The sequence below is a fragment of the Mobula hypostoma genome, chromosome 16 (genome assembly GCF_963921235.1).
Source record: "Mobula hypostoma chromosome 16, sMobHyp1.1, whole genome shotgun sequence".
In the NCBI taxonomy this organism is placed as follows: Eukaryota; Metazoa; Chordata; class Chondrichthyes; order Myliobatiformes; family Myliobatidae; genus Mobula; species Mobula hypostoma.
In genome coordinates, this window is record NC_086112.1 from 6297737 (window position 1) to 6311262 (window position 13526).

At 43.0% G+C, this 13526-nt stretch overlaps 1 protein-coding gene across 1 annotated transcript in view; it reads right to left on the bottom strand.

Annotated features, from left to right (window-relative positions):
• The window catches only part of adgrv1 (adhesion G protein-coupled receptor V1), a 514329-nt gene that overhangs the window by 426733 nt on the left and 74070 nt on the right, over positions 1 to 13526 (bottom strand). Inside the window, exons 13-14 of the mRNA XM_063069242.1 lie at positions 5188 to 5368; positions 1849 to 2012 (exon numbers count right to left, since the gene is read on the bottom strand). Of these exons, the coding sequence (XP_062925312.1) occupies positions 1849 to 2012; positions 5188 to 5368 (345 nt within the window). The remainder of the gene's footprint in view (positions 1 to 1848; positions 2013 to 5187; positions 5369 to 13526) is intronic.

Consider the following 13526-nt stretch of genomic DNA (forward strand, 5'->3'; position numbering starts at 1 on the left):
AGAGTCCTAACTTCCAATTTTAAAACACCTAACAATTCTATTTATTTATTTCCCATGAATAAAATGTAAATGTATAACTTTTCACCAATTCCAATTCCTTACCACTGATTCCATGTGCCACCAAACTTTCACAGATTGATCCTGATTTATCCATTCACTCAGCCAAGTGCCTGAGGTGCAATTATCTTCAGTTTATTGACTCATTAATATCAATGGAGAAGATGTTTCCTATAGTGGGTGAGTTTAGGACCAGGGGACACAGCTTCAGAATAGAGTGACATCATTTAAAACAGAGATAAGGAGGAATTTCTTTAGCCAGAGGATGGTAAATCTGTACAAGTCATTGTCACAGACAGCAGTAGACGCCAAGTCATTGGTACACTTAAAGTAGTTTAATACATTCTTTGTTAGTCAGGGCATCAAAGATTACAGGGAGAAAGCAGGAGAATGGGGTTGAGAGGGATAATTGATCAGCCATGATAGAATGGTGAAGCAGACTTGATGGGCTAAATGGCCTAATTTTGCTCCTATGTCTTATGGTCTTATGTGGTACAGCTGCACAATCATAAAAATAATAACTTTAATTCAAAAAGGGAAAATTAAAAAAATTATTTCTTGTATGTATAATTTGATTCAAAAACAGACAATTAAACAAGGAATCCATAAGTCAAAACAAAAATGGGAAATAGATCTGAATATTAATATTGATGAAACAAATTGGTCAAGACTTTGTCTTGACAGTATGACAAACACAATAACTGTTCGACTTAGATTAGTACAATATAATTTTTTACACCAATTATATATTACACCACAAAAAATAAATAGATTAAATTCAAATCTATCCGATAAATGTTTTCGGTGTAATCAAGAAATTGGTACTTTCTTACATTCTACTTGGTCTTGTTTTAAAATTCAACCCTTTTGGATAAATTTAAGAGTCTTATTGGAACAAATTACTGGAACTCAACTTCCGCATAACCCTGTATTATTTCTATTAGGTGATATTGAAGGGATAAAGCCGAAACTTAAATTGAATAAATATCAGAAAGAATTTATAAAAATTGCATTGGCAGTAGCTAAGAAGACTATAGCAGTTACTTGGAAATCTGATTCGTATTTAGGTATGAATCGTTGGAATAATGAAATGGCTAGTTCTATTCCACTTGAAAAAATTACTTATAATTTAAGAGATAAAAATGTAACATTTTTTGAATATTTGGCGCCCTTATTTACAAAAGATAGGATGGCATATTTAAGTGCTCCGATAAAGATCTTGGTCCCTTGGGGAAAGTAAGGAATAAGTATACCAAATTTATTTTGAATTCCATGGAGCATGTGGGAACCTTCTAATACCCAGACGGTTCTTTTTTTTCCTTCTTTTCTTTTTTAGGTAGGACTTTATATGGGGGGGGGAGGGTTAAGGGGAGGGGGGAGGGTAGATATTATCTTTTCATGTATTCTTTTTGAAAATTCAATAAAAATTATATTTTAAAAAATCATAAAAATGATTATTAAAGGTCTTTAAACACTCAGAATAAATCATAAATCATAAAATGCACATTCTACACCTGAGGTAACATGTTAACTCATGTTAACTTGTTTATCACCCAAATTTCCAGAGGGTGCACAAGGACCAGATTTCCATCAGTCAGAAATTAAAAGATAAATTAGATGGATCAAAGTTCATCTTAGCTTTTGTTCTTCCTCCAACAATTTCAAATCTTAGGACTATATTGCAAACTAACTGAAGTTTATTCAAGATTTTTACATTTGGCTAATTTGAGCCTTTTTTTTTGATCCTGCCATTATTTCATGATGTACTGAATCTGAAAAGCTGTAACTCACAGAATCAGGAAGGGACTGGAGAGTGATAGTCTTTGAAGATTCTCCGCTTCTAAAGTTGACCACACCTTGTATAGGGTATACATCATTCGTGAATGCTGGGTCCAATCTCCAGTGAACACTGATGTCACCAAATGTTCCTCGGTCACGGATTACAGTAAAATCAGCTATCGAGGTGAAGATAGATACTAAATTGAGTGATTAATAAGACAACAATACAAAGAACATCGTTGGTGAGTAATTAAACCTGAACCTGTTCATTACTCTCTTCACAAATACTGATTCTACCACGTAATTTGTTTATTTATTTAGAGGTACAGCAGAGTAACAGGGGATATAAAGTTGAACCAATTGGAATAATTTATAAACATTAAATAAGAAACAAAAAAAGACATCTAGCTTTTTGTTTATCCAAAGCAGATTGATGAGTTCAACATGGAAAAAGATATTTTGAAGGATTACATCTATCTTTGGCCTCTTTCTCAACTGCCTTTCTGACCCTATCCACTCCTTTCCCCTTCCCCTCTGAAGCATGGATTATGGGCTTGCGTGGCAACATATATTTTTAAAATTTTATTTGGCTTATTTAGAGATACAGTACAGTAACATACCCTTCCGGGCCAACGAGCCCTCACCACCCAATCACACCCATGTGACTAATTAACCTACAAACCCATATGTCTTTAGAATGTGGGAGGAAACCAGAGCACCTGGAGGAATCCTATTTGGTGATGGGGAGAACGCACAAACACCTTGCAGGAAAGGGAGGAATTGAACCCGGGTTCCTGGCACTGCAGTAGCATTATGCTAACCGCTGCACAACCATGTCGTCCAACATGTTCGTCAGAAAACCTGACATGTTTCTGTTTCTTTTTTACCTCTTTACAGGCGAACCTTTCTGGCGTACTGATTAAACAAGGCCCACAATTTGGATGACAAGAAACAAAAGAGTTTACAAATTGCTTGGCTGTGTTCTCTGACCTGCTTGGTAAAAGATCTATTTGGTTCCTCAGATAGTGCCAGCTCTATTTCGGGATACTATCTGTGACATTAACCAGATGTGTTGTATACAAAGGGCCCAACGCATTGCTGAGGATCCCTACCACCCATCCCACAATTTCATACATCAGGAAGGAGGTACAGGAACATCAGGACTAGGACTGCCAGACTGGGTAATAGCTTCTTCCCTCAGGCTGTAAGACTAATGAATACCCTGACACCACCGAGGTCTTGTCAGTAGAAGCAATTGCCAGTGGCATCGGAATTATTTTGTTCTTATTTTTGGAGATCAGCTAGATATCGATCAAACTTCTCTAACTGATGATTGAATGATTGATGATCATTTTAAATGGATATGTCTGAACATATCATCAGGAGACCAGTCAAAGCTGATCGACCCAAGCCTGAATTCAGTAGAGCTTTCGTTTATTTATTTATTTATTGGTTGGTTGAGATGCAGCATGGAATAAGCCCTTCTGGCCTTTTGAGCAGCACCACCCAGCGATCCCCCGATTTAATCCTGGCATAATTATGGGACAATTTACAATGACCAATTCACCTACCAACCAATACGTCTGTAGACTGTGGGAGGAAACCAGAGCACCCGGAGGAAACCCACGTGGTCACGGGGAGAACATATAAACGCCTTACAGACAGCAGTGGGACATACTCAATTGACGAGATTAGGAGTAAAATTACACTTTGATAACAGAATGGTGGTGACAGGAAAACTTAATTAAGCAACGGACTATGTCCCGATGACAGAGTAAAGTGATTATCCACAGGGCTAACAGTAAATCCAATTTTCTATTAGAACAATGGGTGCACACCATAACACAATTAGTGAAGTTCCTGAAACTTGGGTTGTTGCTACATTCCATGTCTCTACTTCTAGGCTTTGTCTGTTACCCTGGTTCCCTCTAACTTTACTTTTCATATAATTCTTTATAATTGTTCAATGTTGTTGTTTTTGTTGCATGTCACACCCTGACTCACACACCAGAGCAAATTCTGAATCCATGTCAAAGTATATGGTGAATAAAGTTGATCCTTCATCCTAGACCACGTTAGCACAATGCACATCCCTATTAGCTAGTTAATAGCCTTCACTATTCTTTCAAAATTAACATAATAAATCTATCCAATTACTGGAAAAAGAAATTCATTAGTTGATCTTGTGGTGTAGGAATTGAAGAAGCAATGTCTGGGTAGCCTCCAACCTGCTGGCATGAACATTGATTTCTCCAACTTCCGATAATTTCTCCAACTTCCGATAATTTCTCCACCCACCTCCTTCTCTTTTTTCAATCTTCATTCTGGATACCCCACTCAACCCTTCACTTCTCCCCACCTGCCCATCATCTCCCCCTGATGCCCCACCCTTTCTTCCATGATCCACTGTCCTTGCCTAACAGATTCCTTATTCTCCAACCTTTTACCTTTTCCACCTATCACCTCTCAACTTTTTATTCATCCCCTGCCCTCCCCAGTCCACCTGGCTTCACCTATCATCCTTTAGTTTGTCACTTCATTCCCCCCATCTAGAAGAGGGCGGAAGATGGCGGCGCAACGCAGCTCGCAGCGGCCACTCCACTGGTGATGTCTGTTATTTGTCAAGTAGGGTGCCGTGCACAATCCTGATTTGATGGAGACGGTTTGAGAGCACGGAGGAACATCTGGTGAAACTTCTGAAATGCCTGCTTCGCTGTGGCTGCTACTGTGTGGTCCAGAATCTCCGGAGGAGAAGGCCCCGAGTCCTCGGCTTTGCTTGTTGCTCAGCGGCCAGGTCAGGGTCGAAGCGCTCGGTAGAGGATGGTGCTCGGAGAGGCTGTATCAGAGGGGCTGGTCGGAGGCTCGAAGTTTTCAGACGGATTCAGGGTCCGCTGCGGTCAGGTGCTGCATCGGCGAGTTGGTGGCGCTTGAAGGGAGTTTCTCCCTTCTGCCACCTGCGTGGGATGATGAGTCTATCGGGACTTTGAGACTTTTTTTTTACCGTGCCCATGGTCTGCTCTTTATCAAATTATGGTATTGCTTTGCACTGTTGTAACTATATGTTATAATTATGCGGTTTTGTCAGTTTTAGTCTTGGTTTGTCCTGTGTTTTCTTGTGATATCATTCCCTCCTCCTCCCCATCTTATTCTGCCTTTGGCCCCTTTCCCTTCCAGACCTGATGAAGGGTCTCAGCCTGAAACGATGACCATTTATTCCCCTCCATAGATGCTGCCTGACCTGCTGAGTTCCTCCTCCATTTTGTGTGTGTTGCTCAAGGTTTACACATCTGCAGACTCTCTTGTGTTTACAGTCATTAGTTGGGTTACTTGTAAAGGTAAAGTTGTGTTTACCTTTGTTTACAACATCATCCTTGCTTTCCTTAATGCTTTGAGTCAAATCTGGAGTGTTGAACTGTAAGACACCATAAGGATCATCATTCTTCATAACTGTGATATTGACTTGAGTAGCAGTGCCCAACTTGCTTGGCGGTATCCCATGGCTGCTGAGTATGGCAGAGTAGTGTTCATCCAGCTGGGAACAAGTTAATGAATTACATAATAACAGTGTTTGTCAAATGTGTTCTGGAAAATTTCCTTAATCAGTACATAGAGGTCCCAACTAGAGAGAGTTCAATACTAGATCTCCTATTGGGGAATGAGACGGGACAGGTGACAGAAGTTTGTGTAGGGGAATACTTTGCATCTAGTGATTTGCCATTAGTTTCAAAGTAATTATGGAAAAGGATAGGTCTGGTCCGCAGGTTGATATTCTACATTGGAGAAGGGCTAATTTTGATGGTTTCACAAAGCATCTGGCAAGTGTGGACTGAAGTGGGTTGCTTTCTGGCAAAGGTGTACTTGGTAAGTGGTAGGTCTTCAAAAATAACATTTTGAGAGTACAAAGCTTGTATGTTCCTGTCAGAAAAAAGGCAAGGATAACAGCTTGAGGGAACCTTGATAGTCAAGAGATACTGACGCTCTGGTTAAGAGAAAGGAGGAGGTGCACAGCAGGTATAGGCAGGCAAGAACAAACGAGGTACCAGAGATACAAGAAATGCAAGCCAATACTTTTATCAGGAGGGCTAAAAGAAGACATGAGGTTGCTCTAGAAGACAAGGTGAAGGAAATTCTTAGACTTCTACAGATATATCAAAAGCAAAAGGATAGCAATAGACAAAATTGGTCCCCTAGAAGATCAGAGTGGTCATCTACGCATGGAGCTGAACGAGTTGGGGGAGATCTTAAATTCTTGCGTCGGTATTTACACAGGAGACGGATCCAGTGAGGAAGTAAGGCAAAACAGCGGTGAGGTCATGGACTATATACAGATTACAAAGGAGGATGTGGCTGTTGTCTTGAGGAAAATTCAGGTGGATAAATCCACAGACCCTGACAGGTTGTTCCCTCGGATCATGTGGGAGGCTAGTGCAGAAATTGCAGAGCCCCTGCAGAGATATTTAAAACATCCTTAGCCAAGGATGAGGTCCTAGATGATTGGAGGATAGCCAACGTTGTTCTGCTGTTTAAGAAAGGCCCTAGGAATAAGACAGAAAATTATAGACTGGTGAGCCTTAAATCAGTAGTGGGCAAGTTATTACAAGGTATTCTTAGGGACCGTATATGTAAGTATTTGGATAGTGTTACGTACCCCGTAAATGGGTTGCCAAACCAGCAGAAATGGATCACTCAGTTGGAGTCTGGATTACTGGAACTACGAAAGTTTTATTAAAGAAATAAGCAACACAGTACTCTAATAGTAAGGATATAAATGCAACAGGTTAGCAATGAATAAACACACATGTACACAGAACAAGGATAATAGGATCAATCAAGCTCTATCGTCGTCTAGGGGTAAATGACCAGTTTCAAAGTGACAGAGTTCAGTTTAGTTCAGTTCGCAGTAATTGCCGTCGCCGTGGGAGAGAGAGAGAGAGAGCAAATGAATATTCAAATTGGATTCCAAACAGACCTTCAATATTCCTCACAGTCAGCTTTCGGGCGAGCCCTTTGTAATGTCTTCTGAGGTCACCAACTGTGACCCCTCCGTTTCAGATACGATCGTTCCTCTGCAGTGAACCTGGCACCCAGGCAAGGGCGGACACATACCAGGTTCCCGCCAATCGTACCTTTCCACCCTGTGCGTCTATGGCTTGTTCCCGCGATCAGCCCTCCAAAAACTCCCACCGACTTGTGGGAGGCGCACCGCTTCCAGGGTCTCGTTACCTCGTGGTGTCGTGTGTGTCCTGCCTTAGTGAACCTGTCCCTTTTTATCCCCCTGCTGGGGTATTGCCTGTCCATCACACTTCAAACAGTTCAGGATTCAAAAAGGAGATCTTAACAGTTCTCAGACCAGTGTCTCCTTCCGTTAAACTCCCTCGTCTCTTCATTAACATTTCCAAATGCTGCTCCATTGTCTTCCTTATCTCTCTTTCTCCTGAAGACAGGTGGCAGATCAATTGCTGATTCCACTGGTGCCAACACAGGACAGTTAACATTTTAGTCTATGTGTACTTTTTGTAACCCTCTTTCGTCACACCCCTCACCTTTAAGGATTTTTACCAGGGTAAAAATTACAAACATGAATACATTATTAGATACATACACAAATATACATCTTCATCAGCTATTTGGCTAATACAGAGAATTTTAAGTTGTCAACACCTGACAGACAGTCAGCAATCACATTTTCTGTTCCTTTTATATGTGTTATTAATAATCCCCTAAACCAGGCTCCAACTTAGCAAACTTCATAGTGGCCGAAAACACTGATGAATTGCGATCAGTATAACCTCTCATTGGGTTTCGTCCCGGACCACGATAACAAGGGTCGTCCCATCCCGACTTAGTTTTCTCTCGCAAGGGCTTAGTAGGAGGGGGAGGGGTAGTAACCGCAGAGTTATTGCAAAACTTCCTACAGTACCCCACCATCTCCAAGAGCCTTCTGAGGGCCCTCTTGTCTGTCGGGGTTGGGATGTCAGAGATAGCCTGCACTGTAGCTTGCATTGCTGCCAGCTGCCCCTGTGTTACCACAATTCCCAGATGTGATCTTCGCGTGGCCAAACTCATTTTTTTCAAGGTTCACTATCAAGCTGGCTTCAGACAGTCGTATTACATCTCCAATATACACTTCTGTGTTCGTTAGCCCTTTCGTCACTGAATTACTCATTCTATAGGGATATTGCTCACTAGGCTGACCTAGCGTAAGAAACACCACCCAACGTCCCAGTTCTTTGCATCGCCTCGGGACAATCAAACACACGTGTGCAAGCCGTTTAATTACTTCTCCTAAAGAGTCGCTTTGTTCGGGGATTAAGGGAGAGACCTTATCAGCAGAGCTAGCCAAAACAATAGCCTTCTCCCATCTGATCAATACCATACTCATCTTTTCAAAATGGTTTTTTTTCCTTATCAGGGGGACCCTAGCTTCATTGATTTCTGCGTTAACACCGACTAGGTTCGTTAGCATATCAAAAGCCTGTGACCGTCTCAGTTCGCGTCTGCCATAATCAATAACAGCCTTCCTCCTGTGCAGCCAGTAAACCTCTTTCATGATTCCGCCGACTGTTTCCTTCAGCACCTCAAAATGTCCACCGAGGGGTACCTTGTGGGCCAGGTTAAAAATCTCATCCCCAGAGATTTTTGGCACCATCCCCCATTCCTCATCTGCGGTACTTGGTCTCCCTTCCGTCCTTAGCACCTCCCCCTTCACACCATAGCCTACTGGCTCTCTTCCTAAATCTGTTTCACAGCGAGCTGTTTCCTCGTCTCGCTCCTGTGCCTGTATGAAGTCCTTCTTTTCTAATGATAAATCTCCCTTAATTTCCCCACTTCCTCCTGTTTCATTACGCACCTTCTTTTCACTTTCTACCCCCTCCTCGTACAAGGCTGGCAGAAACGTCTCAGCTAACTTTATATCAGCCTCTGCAGCCCTCCTCGACATCCGCCAAGTTACTGCGCAAACGGGATAAACCTGCGAGTCCATGGGCGGGGCCTCAATGCTGGCAGGCTGACTTGTCAATCTCACGGCTGGGAACACAATTCCCCCCACGAGGTCATTACCGAGTAAGACTTCCACGCCTTTCGTCGGTAATTCGGACCTCACCCCGATCGTGACTAGTCCAGAGACCAAGTTGCTTTGTAGGTGTATCTGGTGCAAAGGGACTGCTTCTGTCCCTTCCCCAATACCTTTGACCTTGACCTCCCCAGTCTGGGTCTCTGAACTAAACTCTAATACACTCTTCAATATCGATGACTGACACGCTCCCGTGTCTCTCCAGATCCGCACTGGAACTGGGTTTAACCCCTCCTTCGACACCAATCCGGCCGAGATAAACCTCTCGCGCCCTTCCTGAACTTTGGCAGGCATTTCCTCTCCTAGCAGTTCGTTTACCAGCTCGATACAGCCAGTCTAAATCGCCATTTTTCCTTTCCCGGTCTCCTTCTTTGGGGCAAAGCACCTGGACGCAAAGTGTCCAACTTTCCCACAATTATAACAGACGACCCCAGGAGACTTCCTACCAGACTGCTCCCGGTCAACCTCATCCTTCTCACTACTCCCCAGCTTATTTTCTGACTTTTCTGGCGGACTCTCCCCGCCGTCCTGACTACCCTTCTAGTTGCCTTTACTCGGGGCAAACTTCATTTTATGCGTCAACGCGTACTCATCCGCTAACTTAGCAGTTGCGGCTAAGGTGTCTGCCTCTTCCTCATCTAGGTAGGGTCTCATACCTTCAGGGACACAACCTTTAAACTGCTCAATCAGGATCAGCTGCAGCAGTCTGTCATAATCCCCATCTACCCCCTTCGAGGCGCACCAACGCTCACAATATGTCTGCATCTCACGGGCAAACTCTAAATACGTGCGGTCCCACTGCTTCCTCGCATTCCGGAACCTCTGCCGGTATGCCTCCGGGACCAACTCATAAATCCTGAGGATGGCCTCTTTCACCACCTCATACCTCTGGGCATCTTCCGCGGACAAAGCTGAGTAAGCTTGTTGGGCTTTTCCTTTAAGTACACTCTGAAGCAAAACAGCCCACTTATCCCTCGGCCAGTCCTGACTTGTAGCAACTTTTTCAAAATGGAGAAAGTACCGATCCACATCGGTATCGTCAAATGGGGGAACCAGCCTAACCTCCTGGGTCACCCTGAACCCTCCTGGTCCGGCATGAGTCCCTGTTCTGCCCTTATCTTTAACCTTTCCAGATCGAATTCTCTTTCCCTCTGCCTCTCTTCTCGCTCCAACTGCCTCTCTCTCTCTCTCTCTCCTGCCGTTCTAACTGTTTCTCTTTCTCTTCGTGTTCTAGCTGCCGTACCCGGAACTCGTGCTCGAGTCTCAGTTTTTCAAGCTGCACCTGTACTGCGTCTCCACTAGGTTTTCCAATAGATATCACCTCCAGCTCCCCTTGGGGAAACACAACTGTAGATACATAGTGCTCTACGTATGTAGTATCTCTCTGTGTATCTCCTCTCTCCTCATTGTCGACTTCCTCTTAACAAGATTCAACCATTTGGCCACAGCTGCCAATTCCGCTTTCCTGGCATCCTCTAATGCTTTCAAGGTCGGCGCCTTTAGAAATTCCTCAATCTCCATTTCTGCTGTTTGCCTTTTCTTTCTTTCGGGAATTTTACCCCAATCAATTTACCCTGTCCCAAATTTAGCGTTCAAAATCGCGGACAAGAACCCCACTTATGTTACGTACCCCGTAAATGGGTTGCCAAACCAGCAGAAATGGATCACTCAGTTGAAGTCTGGATTACTGGAACTAAGAAAGTTTTATTAAAGAAATAAGCAACACAGTACTCTAATAGTAAGGATATAAATGCAACAGGTTAGCAATGAATAAGCACACATATACACAGAACTAGGATAATAGGATCAATCAAGCTCTATCGTCGTCTAGGGGTAAATGACCAGTTTCAAAGTGACAGAGTTCAGTTTAGTTCAGTTCGCAGTAATTGCCGTCGCCGTGGGAGAGAGAGAGAGAGAGAGCGAATGAATATTCAAATTGGATTCCAAACAGACCTTCGATATTCCTCACAGTCAGCTTTCGGGCGAGCCCTTTGTAATGTCTTCTGAGGTCACCAACTGTGACCCCTCCATTTCAGATACGATCGTTCCTCTGCAGTGAACCTGGCACCCAGGCAAGGGCGGACACACACCAGGTTCCCGCCAATCGTACCTTTCCACCCTGTGCGTCTATGGCTTGTTCCCGCAACCAGCCCTCCAAAAACTCCCACCGACTTGTGGGAGGCGCACCGCTTCCAGGGTCTCATTACCTCGTGGTGTCGTGTGTGTCCTGCCTTAGCGAACCTGTCCCTTTTTATTCCCCTGCTGGGGTATCGCCTATCCATCACACTTCAAACAGTTCAGGGTTCAAAAAGGAGCCGATCTTGACAGTTCTCAGACTGGTGTCTCCTTCTGTTAAACTCTCTCGTTTCTTCATTAACATTTCCAAATGCTGCTCCATTGTCTTCCTTATCTCTCTTTCTCCTGAAGACAGGTGGCAGATCAACTGCTGATCCCACTGGTGCCAGCACAGGACAGTTAACATTTTAGTCTATGTGTACTTTTTGTAACCCTCTTTCGTCACAATAGATAGGGACTGGGTTTGTGCATGGTAGGTTGTGTCTAACCAGTCTTATAGAGTTTTTTGAGGAAGTTACCAGGAAAGTTGATAAAGGCAAGACAGTGGATGTTGTCTATATGGACCTGAGCAAGGCCTTTGACAAGGTCCAGCATTGGAGGTTGGCCAAAAGGGTCAGTTGCTTGGCATTCAAAATGAGGTAGCAAATTGGATTAGACATTGGCTTCATGGGAGAAGCCAGAGAGTGGTAGTAGATGGTTGCCGCTCTGGCTGGAGGCCTGTGACTACTGGTGAGCCACAGGGATTGGTGCTGGGTCCGTTGTTGTTTGTCATCTATATCAACAATCTGGTTGATAATGTGGTTAACTGGATCAGCAAATTTGCAGATGACACCAAGATAGTGAAGGGGCATAGTGAATAGCGATGAAGACTATCAAAATTTGCAGAGGGATCTGGACCAGCTGGAAAAATGGCCTGAAAGATCAGAGATGGAATTTAATGCAGACAAGTGTGAGATATTTCGCTTTGGGAGGAGCAACCAGAGCAGGTCCTACATGGTTGGGCACTGAGGAGTGCAACAGAATGGAGTGATCTGGGCATATAGATCCAGAATTCCTTGGAAGTGGTGTCACAGGTAGAGGTCATGGGTTAAGAGTGAAAGTTGAAATATTAAAAGGAAACACAAGGGGGAACTTCTTCACACAGAAGCTGGTGAGGTTGTGGAATGAATTGCCAGTGCAAGCAGTGCATGAGGATATGATTTAAACATCCAATAGAAATTTGGATAGGTACATGGATGGGAGGGATGTGGAGAGCTATAGTCTGAGTGCAGGTTGATGGGATTAGGTAGGTTCATAGATTGTACTGACTAAATGGTTGAATGGCCTGCTTCTGAGCTGGATGTTCAATGATTCTATGACTTTGACTCTAAATAAATGTTTTTCATGAAAATTGAAAAATAGAAAAAATACAAAGTTCAAGCTGAGAGAAGAATTGCCTCCTTCCTCAGACTTAACGCATGCAGAAAATACGAGTCCATACTCTACCAATCAATACTCTTAAAAGTAAAGTGATATCTGGTTGCAAACAGCATCGAAGTATAAATAAAGAATGAATATCTTACAAATTAAATGTTCCTGATCTGCTGATGCATTAAGAATTCCATACACAGCCACTTCCATTTGATTCAATATCAGGCATACTGACACTTGGAAAAGATTTTATATTGAGATGACTACTCCAGGAATATTGTGTTCAATTCCAGTCTCCTCATTCAAGTAAGCAGCAGTTTTATCTTAACAGGTTTCAAATAATGTTATGCACCTCAATTTATTATGCATATTGTGTTCAGTTCTGGTCTTGTCCCCTCATCATAGGAAGGATATGGAAGCTTTAGAGAGGGTGCAGAGGAGATTTACCAAGATGCTGCCTGGATTAGACAGCATGTCTTATGAACAAAGGTTGAGTGAGCAAGGCACTGTTCCCACAAAACTCTGTGAGTGCACAGCCACACAGTGACTGAAATGTTCCCACACACATAGCTTTTGTGGCTACGCAGCTGGAATCGGACGCAGCTAGAAAAAGTTAACAAAACGTGAAAAATTCTCTATGTTGTACTGTATTTCATTACACCCCTCAATTAATAAATAAAATTAAAAGTATGTGAGTTTTCAATTTTCATTCTAAATATTCATAGTGTGCATATTACAAAAAACATTTATAGTGGCCCACAGTTTTCAGGCCATTAAAAGTTTCCTATTCAGAGCAATAATTGGTCCACACAGCTGCAAAAAAAATTAGAGGGAACATTGGAGCTTGGCTTTTCTCTTTGGAGGATGAGACGCCACTTGATAGAGGTGTATCACATGATAAGAGGCACAGATCAAGTCGATAGGCAGAGTTTCTTTGTCCCAGCGCTAAAATAGCAAATATAGAGGGTATAATTTTGAGGTGATTGGAGGTAACTAATAGGGGGAATGCCAGAGGTAGGATTTTAACACTGAGAATGGCACTGAACACATTGCCAGGGAAGGTATTAAAGGTAGGTACATTAGCGGCATTTAAGAGAGCATTAGATAGGCATATGGATGATAGCGAAATGGA